Genomic DNA, 22,673 nt, shown 5'->3' with positions numbered 1-22,673 from the left:
TCCCGGAGACAATGCATACAGCGGCAGCAGGACTGGGTCTACCTCCCTCCTCCTGGGTATTTCACTGGTGACTAAAATAGCAGTTTCTCCCTGTATGTCGGTTAGCACTTGGGTAAGCCTGAAGGTCACAGTGGGGGCTCATATGTTGCCTTCGGGCTTTCAGACCCCTCAGTAATTCACAGTGTGCTCCCTCTAAGGCCCCTTTTACACTAGTGCGTTTTAGTTTTAAATCAGCGTTTCAGAATGAAAACGATCCTGGAATCGCTACCACCCTATGGAGGTTGTGAGTGAGGTCTCGGATCTGGAATCAGACATGTTGGCCATGCTAACCCGGGCTGCTTCAGTGGTGGGCATGGAGATGGCTTGTCCACCAGTTCCACCACCAATTAGATGGGTGTTACGTGGGGGAGAAGAAGAGGGTCAAACCCTCCAAGCCCCTTATCCCCTTCTTTCCGGAGATGCACAGTGAGTTAACACAGACACAAATGGCACCTTTTTCTTCCCGAGCAGCCAGGGGGTACAAAGCAATTCCTGAGGTTGAGCGCACTATTTTGGTCAAACTTTGCCCGGAATGCGACACCAGCTGAAGTGGACAGCCTAGACTCCTATCCAAGGCATGCAAGCTATCTGAGTTTCTCATAGCCAAAGACTACACTGCTGCGTGCCAGGCCGCTATGGACCACATGCTATGGTCACCTATCAATGCCACTAGGTTCAGAAGCTGGCTGAGCTGCACAAGGGTGGTTCCTCTCCTGGCTTAATGCCTGAGCTCTGCACAGTGACTGACTATGCTCTCATGACCACCAAGTCGTCTGTTCATGCTCTGGGGAGGTTGATGGCTACACTAGTGGTCCAGGTACACCTCTGGCTTAACCTGACTGATATGTGCAACGTTAACAAATTTTGCTTTCTTAATGCACCCATATACCAGTCAGGCTTATTCGGTGACACCGTCTGCGACTTAAACCTGGAGTTCTCGGCAGTAAAGTGCGATGGGAGAGGTCATTCATCTGCAGGCTCAGAAAACTGCTCTTCCCGTCAGCTCATCCACATCCCCCCACTGCCGAGGTCGCCCACCTGTGGCACCAAGACCTGATCCGCCTCCGCAGCCTGCTCCACTGGCTAAGCAGCAACAACAAGCCCCCACAGGTTGGAAATTCTCCCACCTCAGGGTGCTGTTAATTCTGGTAAGAAGACTGTGAAGTGTCCCTGAGACAGGCCACCCATAGAAAAGGGGAGCTGCTCTTTTCCCGGTGGAGGACCGGGACCAACATCAGCAACAAAAAACATCTCACTGCTGGCCTCCGGGCCGGTGGTAACCACATTTTCAATAAAAGAGCAGTTTTCTCTCTCTCTCCAGTGTGCAAGCCCGAGCCCTGCCAGTCTGGGATGCGCCGGCTTCCAACTTGCAGTGCCGGAGCATATTGCCACAGGCTCCAAGGGTGCAAGAGGACGAACTCCTTTCTCTCTCTCCTCCTGCCTTTTTTTAAGATCCAGGGAGGTAGGTAAGTGACAAACTCTTATTTTCAGCTTTTTTAAAGAGACACTCCGCTTTCTAGAGTGAGCTCTTTCCTCTCAAGCTGCCCCACTACTGGCATTGCTCTGATGATGCCAATAGCATGAGCTCTGCCACCCTGGTTAGCGCTACACTGCCCTTTAAGGCTATTCAGGATGCTTACACAAAAATGCATACTTCAATGCATCCATCCTTGGGATTGATTTGCACCTATAAACCTGAAGGATGCATACTTTCGTGTTTCCATTCTTCCATGCCATTGATTGTTTCTTCGGTTTGCGTTCGAAAGTCAAGCATGGCAGTACATGGTCCTACCCTTCAGGCTTTTCCTGTCTCTGCGGGTTTTCACCAAGCTCACGGAGTGTGCGCCGTAGTGCCTCTTCGGCTCGTGGGTGTCCACATACCTAATTATCTCGATGACTGGCTTATAATGGCTGAATCAGTGAAATCACATGTCTCAGCTCATTAGCCATCTGCTCCTCTGGAGTCATACATGATTGAAATTGCTGTGTGCCATTCACACCCTCGGCAAGCTCAATTGTGCAGCCAATGCATTCTCATGGCAGCTGACATCTCAAGAAGAATGGAGACACCACCCCGGCACGGTCCAGTTGATATGGGAGCACTTGGGGGAAGCCCAGGTCAACCTTCTGCTTCTCTTGAAAACCCCCATTGACTAAGATTAAGACCCCTTGCATATTTGCACTGGCCCCCGGCCATGTGCAAATATGCATTTCCCCCAGTGAGCACAGGCTCTGTGCAAGGTTAGGGAGGATGCAGGTTTAGAAAGTTGCACCTCTCTGCTCAAACTGGACCGGGATTTCCGAAATCGCTCCTCGCAATGGTCCCTCTCTGGCTTATTCCACTGAGAAAGGACCTCCTTGCATCCTCTGGCACCCGCTCCCAGATCTCTGGTGTGGTCCTCCAGGTGTGGTTCATAAACGTAGCTTTGAAGACTTAGGTGACCTACCAGCATCAGTGGTTAACACTCTCACTTAGCCTAGCGCCCTGAAGTTGATTCTATTCACTGAGTGGTGTACTTCTGAGTGATGCAGTGGATGGCAGCACACCCAGGAAGCATAACCTAACTATCCGGTTCCTCAGAGGTACTATTAAATCCATCCTGCCCCCCTCTCATGCCCTCGTGGGATCTCTCTGTAGAGAGATCTGTTTGACCGACTCAACTCAGTAACCTTAAAAATTCTGTCCATAAAGAATGGTTGCGTTAGCATTAATCAAGAGGATTGGGGATCTGGTGGCATTTTCGGTCAGCAAATCGTGCATGGAATTCAGGCCGGCCTACTCTCACGTTATTACGAGCAGCTCTTTATCTGTTATGGTGGTCAGCAGAAGGTAAGTACAATGACCCACTCTGATTTGCTCACTTGGTCTACCCACATGCTGAGGATCAGTGCCAGCTATGCGTGATCCCCATGGGTGATGCCATACACAACATTCAGCCACGAAGTGGACCCATGTCTTCCCTACCAGCTAACAAGCTAATGATATGTACTGTAGCACTCCCCCTGGATAGGGCTAGCCTATATGTGCATGTTGTCACACATTGTAGCAGGTGGTCCTTCCCCTTTAGGACTGGCATGCTTTTCAATGTACTGTCGTATTTTTAAAATCCTAGACTACAGCTAGCTAGATAAACAGCATATTTATGACCCCCAATTATTCCTATATTCTATTAATTAAAGGGCATTGGTAGATGCTTGTGCACCCATGCTTTACTTGGCAAAGGTGAAGTTAGGAATATGCATTCATGTGGTCTTCAGCTGATAGCTGAGTACTCTACTAATGATTATTCACCAGCAGCTGCAGAGCTGAGCTCTGCCAACTCATAGGTATTCATTGGCCCGTTTTCTAATTCCCAAAGTGTCGGTAGATACATGTCTTCATTACCATCTTCGGGGGACGTGTGTTATGTTCATAACCAGGATGCTCTCCAGTGTTCTTCAAATTAATATCCACTGATTCTCCATTGAGTTTTTTTTTCTTTTGCATGTTGTGTGTCAATTACCTGAAAATGAAACGCATGCCACAGACAAGACATCTATCTATCTAGCCCACCTCCACCCCCTTCCTCTTGGAAGGACATCAATATATTAATCTAGGAAATACCTAACCAGACCATCAGTTTCCAGTCATTGCTGAGGTGTGATTCCCATTTTTCCACATGCCCCAGCCTAAGTGTTCTCCAGTGTTCTTCAGATAAAACTATTCACAGATGCTCTTATGAGTTTCCTTCTTCTGCCTGTTGTTTGTCGATTGCCTGGAAAAGAAGCACCTGCTACAGACATCTATATAACTATTTAGGCCCACCACCACCCCCTTCCTCTTAGAAGGACATCTATTTATCTACCTGTTTATCCATCCATCCATCCATCCATCCATCCATCCAAGAAATACCTATTTTGACCATCCGTTTCTAGTCATCACTGAGGTGTGATTCCCATTTCTTCACATGCCCCAGCCTAATCTGCAAAAGACAAAAACAAGACTAACAGAGTTCTATATGCTGGCTGAACTCCAGCTATAAACAGTGTTCACCAGTGTTCTTCAGATAAATCTCCACATGATGCTCTTGTGGGTATCCTTCTTCTGCCTGTTGTGGTTCCATTGTCTACAATTTAAATTACTGCCACAGAGAAGACATCTAACAATGTTGTTCACCTCCACCCCTTCCACTTGGAAGGACATCCATCTATGCACTCATCCTTCTGCTTTAGTAGGATTTTCCTGATCATCCATTTCCAGTCTTTGTTGAGGTGTGTGATTCCTATTTTTCTCCACATGCGGCACTTCAGACTGTAAAAAAGACAAAGACAGGACTAACAGAGCCCTACAGGTTTGCTGAGCTCCAGCAATGCACAATCTGTTCTCTAGTAATTTTCAGATAAATCTCCACCAATGCTCTCATGTGTTTTCTTCTTCTGCCTATTGTGTGTCCATTGCTTGGAAAAGAAACACCTGCCACAGACAAAACTAACTCCATTGTTTAATCTGTTCAAGCCCTTCTACTAGTTCGCTGAGCTCCAGGTCTTCAAGTGTATCTTCACTGTTCCCTTTGTGATTCTCCTTCTTCTGCTCCACTCCAACCTGCAAAAGACAAAAACAGAACCAACAGAGCCCTCCCTGCTCTGTTTTAGATAAATGTCCATCGACATAATCCTGTGAGCTTCCCTATTCTGCCTGCTCTCTCTCAATTACCTGAAAAAGAAAAACCTAACACAGACAAAGCCTATCTAACTATCTAAACCAACCACCACCTGCTTTATCTTAGAACATTTTTAAAAAATAAATAAATTCCTGACCATCAATTTCCAGTCATTGCTGAGGTGAGTGATTCCCTTTTTTCTTCACGTGGTCCATTCAAATCTGCAAACACAATAGAAAGATATCAAGTGGTTAATTCATCTTAATACAATTCTTTGGACGTTTCATCTACCATTGTATCCAGTCTGGTTCTGTTCTAACAAAGCAAATAATATTTCACAGGTATAAATAAATACTCTTTAAGTTGACAATCTGTTAACTTAGAACAGATAAATGTGTTACAATAATTAGTAAAACTGTAAATAGAATAAATAACAATAAAAAAGCTACAAATGTTGAACAGGCCGACAGCATAAATTACAAATAAATAATACAACAGCCAAATAATCTATCCACCTATAGACTTACAGTAATATGTGTTAAAGCAGACAGCATATTAATACATTATAACAGATCAATTTATCTGACCATACAGCAAATAACAGTCTGCAAATGTTAACAAGACAGCAATATACAAGTGAAGCATACAAACAAACAAAAATATTGTATCTATTGTATGTCTATCAACCAGATAACATTACAAATGGCATTCTACAACTATAAACAGGGTACTAAAGAAGATAACAATACATAAACTAGAATAAAAAATATATATATTCAAAATCCTAAAATTGACAAGTCAACATACTGTATCATTCTTCAGATCCAACCAACATTCAGTAACGTTACAATCTACAGTCTAACCGAAAAAAATATATGTGGAAACAGTAATATAATAATGTGAAACGACATAACAAAGAAAAATACTAAAATCTTTAGTCTCCTTCAGCAAAAGCATGTCGAAACAGCCACATATAATAAGCTAAAATTATACTTTTAGACAGATCTTTACTTACCGCTAATGTCAGCGATGGCCAGACTCTTAATGCAGTTTCTCTCTGTCATCGGATGCTTTTGGAACACATTCTTTTTCAGAATGCCACGGACTATGGTTATCACAGCAACGCCAACGCCATGGTTAATCAATACCAATAATAATAATGGTAATAATAATTCTGTAAAAGATTTGGGTCCCTGTAACGCTATCTTTTGAGTATATAAATAATCACAACATTGATTCTCAATTTGCAGTGTAATGTCTAAAAATAAAATATAGTTGAGTTTACACATCGCTGAATAACACTGAAAGGTTTAATCATATTGTTATATTTTTAATTATAGGCTATTGCTGTTGTTTTATCAAATTTGTAGTATATGTATAGACCATGTATTTTGACACTTCAGCAGTGAGTAAGCTGCACATTCATTATATTATTAGATAAGATTGCAAATGTTTATTCTTCATTTCATGCAGTTGTACCATTTCATTTTTGTATCTGGAAATGAATATTTGTTTGTGCTGAATCACTGTTGTTCATTTGTCATTTCCTTATTCTGTTAAGAATATAACAGCCTTTAAGTGTCATTTATAAGAGATTTACAATGCATGAATAATTCTCAGTTAATAAACAAGGCATGAATAATCCTCACTCAAAACAATAGGAATAAAGCACACGCAGTAACTTTAACATAAGATTTTTTAAATGTTTTTTTAAAGAAAATTACTCTGCTCAAGGCGGCATTTAATAAGTGTAAAAGAATTGTTAAATCTTCATTATATATTTAAATTACTGCCTAGTTTCAAATGAAATTACTACAGTCATTGCTTTTATTACCATTAATAATAATAATATTAATAATTAATATTAGAGTGATTTATGAAGGATCCTGAAACTAAAGACTGGACTAATGAAGCTAAAAATTACAATATTTAAAATTAGAACAATTCACACGTGATTGCAAACATGCTATGTTTTTTTAAACTATTACTATTATACTATTATTACTATTTTAAGAACAGTAACAGTTTTACTACAAACATAATAGTTTAGTGATTCTATGCTGAAAACAGGTAATATTACAGGTAAAACAGGTAGTATTACAATATTAAGCCATACATTTATAAAAAATTAATTTAAACAAAAAACAACACAATGTAAGTACGTGTTATTTTTGCGTTTAAAAACATTTGATATTAATAAATATTATAAATAAATATATGCTTAAGATTGTAACATATTATATATACTTTACATTTTTTTTACCCAACACTGTTTGTGGAAGCCCGGTGTTTGCTATCAGAAAAGTAAAATCAGGTGTGGTCAGTTGAAAATGGTTCTGAGGTCATGGTGGAACAATCCCTGCCTGTTTGACACATTCTCGCGCGTGCGCAGAAAGAGCTCTAAACAGCCAATCAGACGAGCGCTGCTGTTTGATGCATGTTTTGAATCAGACAGAAACGGTTGCGCGCACGATCGCAGTGCAAGGACTGTACGGACAAATATTTCTTCATAAAACACAAATAAACAAGCGAAAAGCCTTGAGTTGAGGTTTTATGATGAGGAAGAGGTGAGTGAGTTTAGCGATACGTTATAATTTCCTGGTGTTTGTCTACGAGGTCTTAGATTTGAAAACAGTGTGTCATTTGATTAACATGCAACTTAAGTTAACGTTACGTAGTTTGCGTGGTGTTTATTCAGGAAATGACTGACAATGTATGCTATCTCACACACATTAGATGGGGTTAGATTTGGCTCCACTGCGGTTCTAGGTATTGCTATGACATAGCAGGTGTTTTAACGTTAGCTCATTTGACTTTGGTTCTTTCGTACAGTATGTCTGGGCGTGTGTGTTTACTACTGCTCTAGCACTATAATATGCTATAATATTACATATTGCTAAAGCAGTAGTTTATTCATGGGTAACGTTTTTTAAACTATTCATTACATTTCTAAATACTAAAATCTACATAACGTTAAATCATATTTTGTTGAGTATAACGTTATAACAATAGAAGTGATTTAGTTTTTTGTCAATTTCAAAAATTTGTAATGAAACTTGTTATGGGTGGATCATTTAACATTACGTTACCTTTTCCAGTTAATGGATAATTTTCAACAATGTATAATTTCTGTTGTTGTGTCCATGATTTTAGTGAGGTGATTGCTGCAGAGTCAGTGGCATGTCTGAATAAAGCTCTCTGCCATTTGAAAGACATCTGGGAGGAGATTGGCATCCCTGAGGATCAGCGGTTAGAAAGAACAAATGTAGTTAAGAATCATGTTAAAGTGAGTGTTGAGTGTGCTTGTCATTCTCTCATATTTAGTGGGAATCGTGAAAGATGTTAAAACTAACAAAAGATACTTTGTAGGGTCTTCTGGACATGATGATTGCAGAGGAAGAGAGCCTACGGAAACGTCTAATGACCAGTATTGAGAAATGTCACAAAGAGCTGAGTAAATTGTGCTTGGAACTGCAGAGTCCTCCATTTCAGGTAAGTAGTTATACTAACACTGGATACAAACTATAGATAACCAAATAATCAAAAATGAACCCCATTTTGGTCTTGTTTGATGTATTTTCTATCGAAACTAGAAGTTTAGGAAGCAATCCCTGGGAGAAGTAGACTGTTGTACAAGTAAACTGGCATTTACATGCTCAAATGTTTGAAATCATTACAGTTTGTATTTTAGTAAGAAGTCTCTTATGATCATCATGGATGTGTTTATTTCAGAAAAACATACAGTTAAATAACCATATTGTGAAAGGTAGACTCTTCAGCTGATCCAGGGTTTTGTGGAAAGGCAAATCAAAATCTGCTGACAGTGTTTATTTGAAATGTGTATATTTTATATGTACGTGTCTTGTCTCTATTGATCATCATCCTCATTCAACCTAAAGTACCAAATTCTTATTTTTTACTGTATTTTTACAGACTTGTTCTAAAAGCCACAAAACTCCAGCATTTGTTTGGTAATACTTTTAAAATAATTGTCCATTAGTTAATATATTTACTAAGAGGAAAGCAGTATGAATATTCATCTAAAGCATTTTTAAGCGTAGTTCAACATTTTACTAATGTGCTTGTTAACAGTTAATTCACTGTTAGTTGATGTGAACTAACAAGGAAAGACTGTAATTTTATTAACTAATGTCAACAAAAATTAATAACCACTGTAATAAATGTATTGTTCATTGTTTGTTCATAGTGGTAAATATATTTACTAATGGAACATTATTTCAAAAGTGATTCCTTTTGCAGAGTTTTCGCTGGCTCAAAATAAGGCAGAGGAGGTATCCCTATTATCAAATATTTATCATTTGAAACAAACACATTTTGCATTATTCTTGTAAAATGATCTATTAAAAACATGATCTTATTTTTAATAAAACTAACAAATGTAAGTAAATACATGTCCATTGCTTGGACATCACTTGTGGTCTGTCAGTAGTAGGGCTGTGTGATTAATCAAAATCGTATCGCAATTTGAAAGAGGCTGCGATATGAAAGATATATGTATTAAATAATTTCCCCTACCCACAGCAAAAGCATGACTGCCGTCTGTGTTTGAGTCTTACTAGCCAGTTAAGTGAGCTAATTTTTTTTCTGCCCAATCAGAATTGTGCAACTGAACTATACGGAACGCCCACAATTAAACAAAAAAACAAACAAGCAAACAGGAAAGCGCGGACAAGTGGGATAATGGCGTCTGTCGTTTCAGAAGCATTAATAGACAAATTCATATCAAAGAAAAACAGCATGTCAGTTATATTGGACCATTTTGGTTTCAAAATCAGAGACACCGAACCAAAAGTCATCATTCATAAGAGCTGTCGCAGAATTGTTGCCACAGCACAAGGAAATACAACGACCAGCACCAAAGGCGGCTAAATGAGGAGTGTCATGCTAAAAAGTCAACTGAAGGTATTGCCAGTGACACTCTAGTCTAGTAGCAAGCAACAGCAAAGTGCAATTTCAGAGTTGTTTGCAGCGGTTACACCATATGAAAAACACCACCAAGGCACCAGGTGATAATCCCATTACTCACTACTGTATGCTCTAGAGAAAAATTAGTGTTTATTTTCTAAATTTTTATAAACAATTTTGAACAAATGTTGGAGTAAGTCAATATCTTTTCAGTTTCTTTTTTAATTAACACTCACAGCATTTTAGCAGTAAGAAGCTATGGTATAGAACTTTGAGCAGAAGCTTGGCTACAAAATTAAATTGCATATCAAATCGCAATATCTGTCAAAAAATCGCAATTATAGTTTTTCCCCAAATTGCACAACCCTAGTTAGTAGTCATTACTGCCTGTCTGATTTTTGTTAAAAGGTGGAGGGGGTACAAAACTTTAAGGAAGTGGCCGCATTGTAACTCTCTATGCAGGAAAAACCCTGCTATTTTGTTTTCATAGCGTCTCAATAAAAATAAAGAGGGGAAAAGCTTTCAAAGCATCTTTTTTTGACATTTATAATCATTTTAGGAGGAGAAAAGTGGCACTATGCTTCAGCGGGAAAAAGAACTCCGGACCCATGTTGAAGTGATGTTAAAAGAGAAAAACCAGAGAATGCAAGCACTAAAAGCATTAACCGAGCAGGATCAGGATCTCTGTGACCTTCTCTGCTCGCAGCCGTTTTCTATCTCTCCTGGTTGTGTTCCATCCATGGAACAGCTGGAGAACTTTCATCAGCACATCTCCTGCCTCACTGCTGAGAAAGTATGACAATACTTCATTTTTATTTTTTACACAGTCTGACTAGATTTAAAAAAAAAAACTTAGGGTTCAGTTTGATTTACAGTTTGTTTATCTTTCCAGGAACGAAGACATAAAGAATTTGTCACGTTGAAGAAGCAGATAATACTTTGCATGGATGATCTGGATCAATTGCCTGAGACTAGTTTTGAAAAGGATGTCGTTTGTGAAGATGAAGAGAGTTTTTGCCTGTCTAAAGAAAACATTGATTCACTCAAAGTCCTCCTTCAGCAGGTACAACAAACATAAAACAGTGACAAACTCTGGTAAAAGTTAAAGGAACACTCCACTTTTTTATAAGTCCCCAAGAAATAAACAGTTCAGTTTTACTACTTTTAAATCAATTCAGCCAATTTCCAGGTCTTGAGGAATCACTTTTAGCTTAGCTTAGCTTAGCTTCGCTTAAATCAAAGAATCTGATTAGACCATTAGCATCTTGCTCAAAAAGTGTTTTGATAAATTTCCTATTTAAATATACACTCTTCTGTAGTTACTTTGTTTACACAATGTTCCGATGCTAAAAGAAAAGTTGCTATTTTCTAAGTTGATGTGGCTAAAATGAGGGCAAGGCTATAGTTTCTACTTAGTCTTAGTACATGATACTAAGAGTCAAGATACTACTACAGAGAGTCAAGCTTTAAATAGTAAAATTATTGAAACCGCATAATTTTTATTACACTTTAGTTAAAAATAATTTGTGAGCGAGATGCTAATAGTCTAATCGATTCAATGATCTCTGCTAAGCTAAGCTAAAAGTGCTCCCGACAGACCCGGAGATTGGCTGAATGGATTTAAAAATGGTAAAGCTCAACTGTTTAACTCTAGGTGACTTGTAAAATGAGCCTATTTCCAAAAAAAAAAAAAAAAACAAGTAGAGTGTTTCTTTAAGAACTGTATAATCTCGTATTTAAATATTTCAGTTGGAGAACAGGAAGGCCGAAAATGAACGTGTCTGTGGCTCTTATCGAGAGAAGATCCTGGAGCTGTGGAAAAGGTTACAGATTCCACAAGAGGAGCGTGATGTCATTTCTGAGCACATGACTCTGTCAAAGAAGAGGAATATGGAAGCTGTTAGTAACTTTATCTTATTCAGATTTTTGCTAAGTACATTTCAGACCTTTTGTTTTCCTCATCATCTTCAGTTATACAAACCTTTGTTAATTATTGCTTCTGAATGACATTGCACTAAACACAGAAGATGAAATTGTTTTGTCCTCTTCCGCCAGTTACAAGTTGAGGTCAAACGTCTTGAGGAACTGAAGCTTAAAAACATGCAGAATGTTACAGAGACCCTTCGGAAGGAGATTGCAGTGTACTGGGAAAAGTGCTTTTACAGCGCTGACCAGCGACAAGCTTTTATGCCCTATTATGATGGTGAGTTTTTTTTTTTTTTCAATTATACTTTACTGATAGTTTACAGTTTAAAAGCTGTGTAAAATATAACGTTTGCCTTCTCTCTTAGATGATTTCAGTGAGGAACTCCTGAGCCTACATGATGCAGAAATTGTGCAGCTTAAACAGTACTATGAGGATCATAAAGAACTTTTTGAAGGTGTTCACAAGTGGGAGGAGAACTGGAGACTTTTCATAGAGCTCGAGGTAAGTTACATTGTCTGAACGTGATTATCAAATATTTTACCATGAGCTAATTTTCTGATAGGAAAGAGCCATGTTTCATGCTTTTTTAAAGGAAAGAGCCAAAGATCCATCCAGATTCACCAACAGAGGAGGAAACCTTCTAAAAGAGGAGAAACAAAGGGCTGATATTGTCAAAGGTCTCCCTAAGGTAATTATGAGAGATTTATGCTTATATACAGCGATAGTAAATATTTTAGCAGTCTAAAATAACAATAAAATAAATAAATACTGTGACAGTAAAAACTAGAAAGAGTTTTATTACGCTAAAAAAATTTTACATTTACAAAACTGACGATAATTGCCAAAATCACATCACAAATCACAATTACACAAATCACAGAATAAAACTAAACATTTATTTAGCAATTATAATATGACACTCCTTTTCAGTTAATATTTCTACACATTAATGCTTTTTAAAAGTAGCTAAACTAATGCATCCAGTTATTGTGGTCATATGGGTTTTTTGCAATATCATGCAATTTTTAAAAAAGCCTATTCCAGACATTAAAAGTGAATTTTATATTTTTGTTGTCCTAGTCATGAAATATCATGAATTTTTGTTTGTGATTTTACTTCCCATTTATCAAAATGTATTTTTGGGGGTACACTTCATTTTAAGGAGACGTAATTACATTGAACTACTCAGTAATATGAATTAATTACAGTTGAAGCCCCCCTGAATTATTAGCACCCCTGTTTTTTTTTTTCCTCAATTTCTGTTTAACAAAGAGAAGATTTCTCAACACATTTCTAAACATAATAGTTTTAATTACTAATTTCTAATCACTGATTTATTTTATCTTTGCCATGATGACAGTAAATAATATTTGACTAGATATTTTTCAAGACACTTCTATACAGCTGAAAGTGACATTAAAAAGCTTAACTAGGTTAATTAGGTTAACTAGGCAGGTTAGGGTAATTAGGCAAGTTACTGTATAAAGATGGTTTGTTCTGTAGACTATTAAAAAATATATATTGGTTAAAGGGGCTAATAATTTTGGCCTTAAAATGGTTTTAAAAAAATTAAAAACTGCTTTTATTCTAGCCAAAATAAGACTTTCTCCAGAAGAAAATGTTTTTGTCAGACATACTGTGAAAATTTCAACTGTACATGTACTTATTATATGATTGGGTTAAGAATGTGGGTCAGGTTTAGGGTTACATGTAATTTTGCGTAATTCATTGAAATTACTTTACTAAGTGCCTGGAACATGTGTAACTATAACCTTGTATTGAAGTGTTACCCTGTGTGTTTTTTCTGCCTGTGCAGATAAGCACTTTTACAGTATTTGATGTATTTATAAAATGTTATTTAATATAAAATAATGTAGATAGCACAGGAATGATGTCCTGGCTGGCCAAAATCTGCAAGAAGTCTGCAGCAATTAAAAAAAAATGGCACCAAATTCTCAAATTTGGCACCATTTACTTAGTGATTGCAGAATCTTGAATTTCTGGAGGAACTGCTCAACACAACAGCTGCATTTATTTCTGTTCATTATAGGTCATGGAAATTATGCTTTAAAAAGTCTTTGCAAGTCATGGAATTTTACATTTGGAACCCTGATTTAAAAGAGTTTAATTTCTGTTGTCTATATATTGAGATTTATAGTGATTTAAGCTGTATTGATTCAAGTACTTACTTTTCAGACAAAACAATTAGATGTGTAATTTAAATACAATTGTAATGAAGTAATGAGTAATTTATTATTTTTTTAAGTTAAAATTTTCAATCCTTGAAAATCAATTGAATCTTAATTTAGTGTTTTGGAAATTTTAAAATAATATTTTAAATTATTAAAAAAAAACTGCTTAAAAATGAAATTGTTTTGCTTTCCTAATTATTCATCTCACTAAATAGGCAATACTAACTCTTACTAAATAAGTAATAATAAACTATTTAAATAAAACTAGAGTCTGTTCACGTGCCTAGCTGCAGCGTTTTTAAGATAAAGATAAATATTAATTGAGGATGAGAAATACGTGAAATTACAAATAAGAGAGTAAATGACAGTAATTCATTGTTGGGCTTGGGGCAAACATGTCACTAAGCTAATCCATGCTATACTATAGAATACTATAGCAAATAGCATGAAATATAATGTAATATAGTATGTACATGTGTAATTTGCCACATAGTACAATACCTAAAAAGTTTGAAATCCTCTGGAAAGTGTCTGAAAAACACTTCAATTTAACTTTGGAAAAGATGAAAGAATCCTGAAGTGTGTGTCTCTCTCATTTAGCTCGAGAAGAAGCTGAAGGCAGAGATTGAGCAGTGGGAACTTGAACAGAACAGAGAGTTCCAGGTAAACGGTCAGAAGTTCATGCAGTTTGTTAGCGATCAATGGGAGTTGTACCGGCTTGAGAAGGAGCGGGAAAAACAGGAGCGGGTATGTATTTTACTAAAAGATGCGAATAGCCTTTTTTTATATATGCATCAACCCAAATTTGTCGACTATGTTGTATTCACAAATGATATTTTAAAGGGCAATGTCCATGATTAAAGTTTAATATTGATTCTAACAATGCAGCAACTAAAGAAGAGCAAGCAGACAGAGGAGGACATGGTCTATGGCACTGTAATCCGCACACCGACTAAACGAAGATTTCTGGGCAGCACAACGCCTTGTAAAGCTCGAAAGGTAAATGCAATAGGATTGTATTTCTTTTTGATTGTGGAAGGTGTAAAAGGTCAACGTGAAACCCTGTTCGCAACCCATTTCACATGTAATGTGATATTTTTGAGAGAAAAAGTTGTGATAATGAAGAACAAGGGCTGGACTAATTGGGTTGTGAAAAGTGGGTGCTCATGTTGCCTTAACACTGATGCACATTAGGACTGCAATCATCATTAGAGCTGCAATCATTTAGACTTTAAAAAAGCAAATATGTGATTTATGAGATGTGATGTTATCGCAACACTAAACAACGATATTTCTTATGATCTTACTAACTTGCAAAATGCATGTTGTTTGAATGGCAAATCCATTTGCGCCACTTTGTGGACTCATAGGTGCGTCGGTCTAAATAGGAGGTGTGTTCAGGCGCATTGTTAGTGCGTTGAAAGAACTGATATAGACAGCAACATTGACCATCTAAAAGCAGGTCTAAAGTTTAGCGCAGAGCGTGTTAGTTATGTGCCTATGCAGGTCAAATGCTTACACATTGCTTAATACACACAGGATGTACAGCAATACACAAATATCTTTACATATGAAAAAAAATAAAGGATTAAAATGGTACAAAAATTATTATTTTCTACATAAATACAAAAACCACTACCTCCATGCCTTCTTCATCTCAGGGCCCTTTTTCAGTTTCTAAATGACAATTTGCATGTGTATAATGTTATATTTATTATATGCATATTTATATTTTTTATTAAAAACACTAGTTTAGATTTGTCCACCTGTCGGGTTTTGGAGACGTCTGCAATGTTGTTTGCGCACACTTCGGTATTATCGTTCATTTATTTGTTTCATGGAAATTAGAACTAAATTTAGATATAATTTTGAAACTAATCTTTGTTTTTAACAAACAAAATTAAATATGTAGGCTAATCAGCGGAGTGCGTACAACAACGTTTCCTTATCCACGAAAGTAAAGGAGTAAAGAGTAAAAGTAAAGAGAAAGAAAGAGGCCGAATGGAGGAGACTCGTTCTTTATCCTTGCACTGGAGATGGTCTGTTTAACTGTTTTCTCACTAGTGAAGCGTTTGGTTGTAAATAGCAAATGCGCTATGGCGTGACGCAACTGCTTCTCAAAGGGAATGTGAGATGAGTCTCTGATTGGTTTAATGCAGGTTATTCTCAAAACACACCCATAACTCATTAAGAGAATAAGCACAACCCTGCAAGACCATGCACCAAGGTGCAGAGCGTACTTTTTCTGTTCTTAAAATAGTAAAAGTGGATTAGGACATGCCCTTAATGCTTTTGCGCCATGTACTATAGACTTTGCCCCTAGATCATTAAAATAGAGCCCATGGATTCAGTGCCTGAAAAGTACTTAAAAGTGCCTGTATTAAATTTTAAATGAAATTTGTTTATGATGTTATTTCAACGGTTTTACTCAACTGTCAAAAACAATGTAAAAACTGAGAAATTCCTCAATAGCAATGTTTTAATTTTAAATCTTATGCTATAACACTGACAAATAAGTCTCATTTTATCAATATTTCAGAAACCACATTTGAATTCAATAGTATTGAATTTTTATTAAAGTTCATTAAACATGACTGTAACATTTCTAAAAATTACTCTGACATTTTTAATTTAAAGAATAAGTATAAGTGAAATGTTAAGTACAGTAAGGACTTTCTAGCGATACATATGCTGGGATATGGGTAAAAAATGTGCTTAATTTTAAAATTAATGCTGCTTTAAAAATGTCCTTGAATTTGCTGTTCATGACACATTGTATTTATGTAATGATCTTACAAATATATCAGTTGGTGGGGATAAAGAGAGTAAAGGCACCATCTGATTGGTCAGATTTGGACAAACAACCTATGCAGGCAGCACACAAATACTTTCCACAAAAAATGTAATGAATTTGAACTTAATAAAAATGTATTGCACTTCTCTGCGATACGGATATTGCATACATTATTATCGCAATATGATGATCTTTCGATATGTTGTGCAGCTCTAATTCACATTAGGTTTTAATTAAATCAATGCATGGCTGCTGCTGTATTAACTCTTTGGCTTTTCCTCAGCTAAACGCTACCTCCAGCACCGGCACCTCTAACAGCACTATTCGATCTGTCATTGGTGGTACCGTCTGTCATTCTCCTATATCTCGCCCTCCGATTTCAGCAAGCAAGGTCAGTGCATGGCCGTAACAACGCTACCATTCTCAAGCATTTCATTAACTATTGTGCACAATGCACATTCTTTTATTAATTAACATGATAATATGTTGATTTCCCACTTCTCCAATGTATCCTTGTTTTTAAAACAGGGTAATGGGGTAAAGACTCCAGGACACAGCAAACCTCCTCATCAAGGTTTACTAGAGCGCAATAAGGAGAACATCTGCCATCTAACCGGTGGTGTTGCTGGGATGACGAAGGTACCAGCTAGTCCACAGCGAAACTTCAGCATTAACTCTGTCGCAAGCACCTATTCAGAATTTCAGGTAAATTTTTTATCCGCTTCATCACAGTCTGGTCAGAGAGAGCAAGAGCTTGAACTTAAAAAAGGGATAGTTTACCCAAAAGTGAAAGTTTACTTTTCCTTACTTATCCACCACTTGTTCTAAACCTGTTTGAGTTGCTTTCTTCTGTTGAACATAAAACAAGTTATTTTGAGGAATATTAGAGACCATTGATCATATTTAGTTTTCCTACTATGGAAGTCAATGGCTTTTGGTTTCCAGCTTTCTTCAGAAGATCTTCTTTTGTGTTCAACAGAAAAAAGAAGTCCATCAAGGTTTGTGACCGCTTAAGGGTTAGTAAATAATAAATAATGAAGGATTTTATGTTTTTGAGTAGGGGTGTGAACCTTTACTAGTCTCACGGTTCGGTTCGGTTAAGATTATCATGCCATCGATTTGGTTCAATTCGGTGCCTTGACGACGCTTTCCATAAACAATTAGATTTTTTCTTCAGAACAATAATTTTTTACAATTAAAATCTATAAATATATTAATATTTATAAATGATTTGTAATAAAATATTGTCTTTTAATGCAAGCAGTAAGATACATGAACTGTACCTTTAAATTTACCTGCTAAAAAAAAACACTATTTTTAAATATATCAAATACATGCACAGAAGACAGCATGAGCATTTGTACGAAATAAACTAATGTAAATATTATTCGGCTCCCTTTTTGAGTGCTGCCTCCACCCGCTCAACAGAAAGGGCTGCGCTTGAACGGTTATCACAGGTAATCCGTAATAGACACAGTGGAGAAAACTCGCAACTCCAGCACGCTCGTGTCTGGATCCACAAGTATCGCTTTAACAGCCGAGAGGAGAAGAACAGTTACCTCACAAACAGGCCAGTGCAGCGAGTCAAATATCCAAAGTGTGTGTGAGAGAGAGGCAGAGATGGAGTTTTACAGCATTTCTCCCTAGTAATGAAGACGTGGCTCGTGTGCTGTGCTTTTTTCATTGTCAATGATAGACTTTCCAGCAAACTCACAAGCAGTTGAATTGTGCATAATTCTCTACCTTTTATGTAGTTGAAGCGTTTTATTTACTCGCCCTCGCCTCCTTCGCCATAGTAATCTTCTGCGACATTGTGCAGAGGAGATAAAGGACATCAGTACATAATAATCGGTTATAATCTATTACTAAACAGATATCGAATTGCCCTTATTTGCATAGCGGTGCACAGAAGAAAAAATTAATTTTGACACCCCTATTTTTGAGTAAAATATCCCTTTAAATATGTTTATAGGATATTGAGTTGTGGTGAAACTGGTGATACAGGCATAATGTTAAGCTAATAATAAATTGTTTCCAAAGGAAACTGTCAAGCCTGAATCCATTTAATCAAGGTTTGTTTGAGATGGATTTTTCAAGTAACTGCATGGTAAAAACACTGCTTAAACACACTTTGACTGGCTTATTATCTTTAAAATGTGCAGTTTTGTACTCCATAATAAATCTAACCTTTTATACCTTTTATAAGGCATAATATATGGTTAGGTGAATAAACTCATGTTCTGATTTAATACTGACATGATGCCCTGTATTACCCTGAAGCAGTATTGGTAACACTTTATTGAAGGAGCTATTTATAGTCTGTCATGACTCCTTTATAATCACAACATGACATGACAATTCATGAATATGAAGAGATTTGACAACTGTCATTAAGTGCCATTTGCTCACTTATGTCACTTTATAAATGCAAAGATGGCATTGTTTAAGCTGTCTTTGTTATGACAACTTGACATAAACATATGCATCATAACCTGTAATTGTCATGACAGCCTGATATTACCAAGACAACATAACCTTGTTACAAATCTGTCATAAACAGGATCATCTAGAGCTGGGCGATTTGGCCTAAAATCTAAATCTCGATTAACTGAACATTTGAACTTGATTACAATTAATGAACGATTATTTTATTTTATTTATTTTATTCATTTATTTGCTCTCATAGTTCACTGACACGTTTTGTACAGTAAATATGCTCACATATTACGAGAGATTTTTGAATGAAGGGTGCACTACTTGATTATAAAATAATTGAAACACACACTGTAATGAAGTTCACGGCCCTTTGGCTGCCGCGAAGAAGGAGGCGGAGAACCGACGCAGTTTTTAAAATATTTATTTATAACATGAACGGCAGCTCCTCACGGAGACTGCCGTCTAAACCAAAACAAACGGACGGCAGCTCCTCACGGAGACTGCCGTCAAACTGAAAGCAAAAGTAAAATATGTCCGGGCCCGGTCCTCTTTTGGCTTCCTCTGCCATCGTTCCTCCTCTTATAGTCCAGAGCTCCTTCCGTGGGATTCGAGACCGGTGCGCACCACAGGTGCATCCACTTACACGCGGCCTCATTCCGTTCCCATGGCTCTCGGTCACGCCCCCTCGCCACACACACTATCTACTATGATTATTTATTGAACATCAAACATCTACAACTGAAATTAAAACACACAGTGCCTAAAACCAACAGTCACTTATTTCCTGTTGGCTCCTCATGTGGTTGGGAAAGTAATTGATAAAATAATAGGTCACCTATAATAATAATAGGTCATCAAATGACATTAATGTTTTCAAAGTTCACTGCGAAGGAAGATCATGAAGATCGCTAAAACTGAACTGTAAAAATACTTGGAATACAAATTACACCTAAAAGAGATACCCTTAACGTTTTTTATTAATGATTCCAAGTTTAAATGTTAGAATGTTCTAAATGAATAGGGCATAGGGTGGATAACTGGGAATAGAACACAGCCAGGAACTATGTTTCTAACTACAGCTCCAGAGGTGTAGTTGCAATCATACAAGTTTGCTACGCAGTTTGCGAATGTTCGTTGGAACAATGATTTTGGGAAATGCCAAATCAACAAACTATGTTTGTAACGACAGAACTTGTGGCTTTAGTTGGCTAACCATGGTTTTTGAAAATGCACCCAGCTCTGTGATTATCACAAGGCCATTGTAATTGTCATAAATGTTTTTCTGATCACTTTTTTTTTTTTTTTTTTACAGTGGAACAAAATTCAATTCAAATTTCTAAGTAAAAGGGTCATTTCTCTGTCAAATACTTTTTTAACAGCTTTAATAATATTTTTAATGACTTTTTAATAACAAATTCAATTTGCTTTACTCACTTGAAAAAATATTAATATTGTTGTTATAAAATTATTGACAAAATTATAATGACCTCATAATAGTTATGTTTATGGCAGATTTATGACAAGATATGTTGTCTTGGTAATGTCAAGCTGTCATGATGATGATAAAAACAGGTTATTATATGTTTATGTCAAGTTGTCATAACAAAGACCTCTCAAACATTGCCATCTTTGCATTTAAAATGACACTTCCCATAAGACAGTTGCCATAAGCAAGCATGCATAAAATCTTCTTCATATTCATGACTTGTGTCATGTAATGATTTTAAAGGTGACATGCCAGTCTTATGAACCCCCCCTTCAAGTAAAGTGCTCAGTTATTTCTCTTGGCCTCTTTGAACTGGACTGTTTTCTCCTAATCAACACATCTAACAAATACTTCTATACTTGTAATTTGCAAATCAGACTAGTTTCTAAGTGTCATTGTCTACTCTTTCTACTACAGCTTATATTGTGAATGCTTAAGATATTAATTTAGCTTGTAAATAGAACCAATATTTAAGAGATCAAATCAGTTTGTGTATTTCAGAAATGAATCTGTCATTTTGTTGTTGCAGCGAGACCTCTCCAAGTCATCTAAATCAAAACATGTGCCTGAAATCCTCAACTCAACCATCATTCAGCTTTAACCCCACTGCATGTAACCCTTTGCGCTATCAGGATCAGGATCTTTACGTGATGGTTTGTGGGTTCTTGCTCTTTATAGCAATAGCTATGCATTTTATATGTAAATGAAGGTAACCTATATTTAAACATTTTGGAGGGAATCTACATGTACGTTCATTTTAATGCTAGGACAAACACTGCTTTATGTGTACTTTTAATTTAACAAATGTATGCACATTTTAATGTTACATCTGGTCAGCTGTCCCAAACTAATTAAGATTTTTTTAAGAAATACTCTAGAGCTCATTCTCAGTGTTAGCTACTTTCTCAAAATCACAGGATGTTTTTGAATGTTTTGCACAATGTAAAAACTTTATTGTATTCTATATGCTATTGTACAAATTATTATATAAAGGTCCACTTTTAAAAAATCTGTCCTGTCATTATTTCAGTGTCATCTGTTGTGTTTAATTATTCTGTTGGTAATTCCCCTAAATAAAGAAACCAGGATCTTCTCTCCACTACATTCCTTAGTTAGAGTTTTGTTTATATGACCATCTTTTATATTGTTTCAAGGATTAATTAAATGCATACCTTACCACAGGTGTATTGATGAGTTCTGCAAATGAAGCTAATAAACTTTCATTCATTCATTCATTTTCATCCGCTTTTCCGGGGCCGGGCAGTGGGGGCAGTAGTCTTGGGAGAGAACCCCAGACTTCCCTCTCTCCAGAAACTTCATCCAGCTCCTCTGGGGGAATCCTGAGGCGTTCTCAGGCCAGCCGAGAGACATAGTCCCTTCAGCGTTTCTTGGGTCTTCCCCTAGGCCTCCTCTCGGTGGGACATGCCTGGAACACCTCCCTAGGTAGGCGTCAAGGAGGCATCTGAAACAGATGCCTGATCCACCTCAGATGACCTCTCTCAATGTGGAGGACCAGCGGCTCTAGTCCTAGTCTAGCTCCTCACCTAATCTATAAGTGGGTGCCCTGCCACCCCTCGAAGGAAACTAATTTCGGTTGCTTGTATCCAAGATATTGTCCTTTCGGTCATGACCCAAAGCTCATGACCATAAGTGAAAATAGGAACGTAGATTGATTGGTAAATCGAAAGCTTTGCTTTTCGGCTCAGCTCCTTCTTTACCACAGTGAACCGATACATCAACCGCATTACTGCTGCTGCTGCACCAATCCGCCTGTCAATCTCACGTTCCATCCTTCCCTCACTCATGAACAAAACCCAGAGATACTTGAACTCCTCCACCTGAAGTAAGGCCTTTCCTCCAACCTGGAAATGAAAAACCTCCTTTTTCCGGTGGAGCACCATGGCGTCGGACTTGGAGGTGCTGATTCGCATCCCGGCCACGTAACACTCAGCAGAAAACAGCCCCTTTTAAACTTTACATATTACACTTTTAATAATAAAATAAATCAAGTGAAAAAGAAGATTAAAATGAATAAAAGAACAAAACAAAATCCTCTACTTTATTCTCTGTTGAGAATAAAGGGCCTAAGACTTCCAGTATACAGAAATCTAACTGCTGCTGGTCTGTCTGTCCCAATCTTTTATACAGTATTTAAGCCTTTAAATACTGGTGCGCCTTTAATGTTCTATGCTATCAATGTTTGATAATCTTGGTTATATAGATCAAGATAGCC

General features: G+C 37.2%; 1 protein-coding gene across 2 annotated transcripts; it reads left to right on the top strand.

Moving 5' to 3' along the window:
* Positions 1-7,128: 7,128 nt before the first annotated feature.
* On the top strand, positions 7,129-21,544 carry prc1b (protein regulator of cytokinesis 1b). Of its 2 annotated transcripts, XM_087258957.1 has the most exons (15): positions 7,129-7,246; positions 7,833-7,965; positions 8,049-8,171; positions 10,014-10,077; positions 10,165-10,398; positions 10,498-10,668; positions 11,355-11,504; positions 11,661-11,808; positions 11,897-12,033; positions 12,125-12,220; positions 14,325-14,471; positions 14,613-14,723; positions 16,802-16,909; positions 17,047-17,223; positions 20,970-21,544. In XM_087258957.1, the coding sequence occupies exons 5-15, from the start codon at positions 10,183-10,185 to the stop codon at positions 21,039-21,041; spliced, it is 1,533 nt and encodes a 510-aa protein (XP_087115083.1). In that variant the 5' UTR covers positions 7,129-7,246; positions 7,833-7,965; positions 8,049-8,171; positions 10,014-10,077; positions 10,165-10,182; the 3' UTR covers positions 21,042-21,544.
* The last annotated feature ends 1,129 nt before the right edge of the window (positions 21,545-22,673 follow it).

This window comes from Danio rerio, chromosome 7 (assembly GCF_052040795.2).
Source record: "Danio rerio strain M-AB ecotype USA chromosome 7, GRCz13ab, whole genome shotgun sequence".
Classification (NCBI taxonomy): Eukaryota; Metazoa; Chordata; class Actinopteri; order Cypriniformes; family Danionidae; genus Danio; species Danio rerio.
The sequence above is the reverse complement of the archived record's forward strand: the minus strand, read 5'-3'. Positions and strand labels throughout refer to the sequence as shown.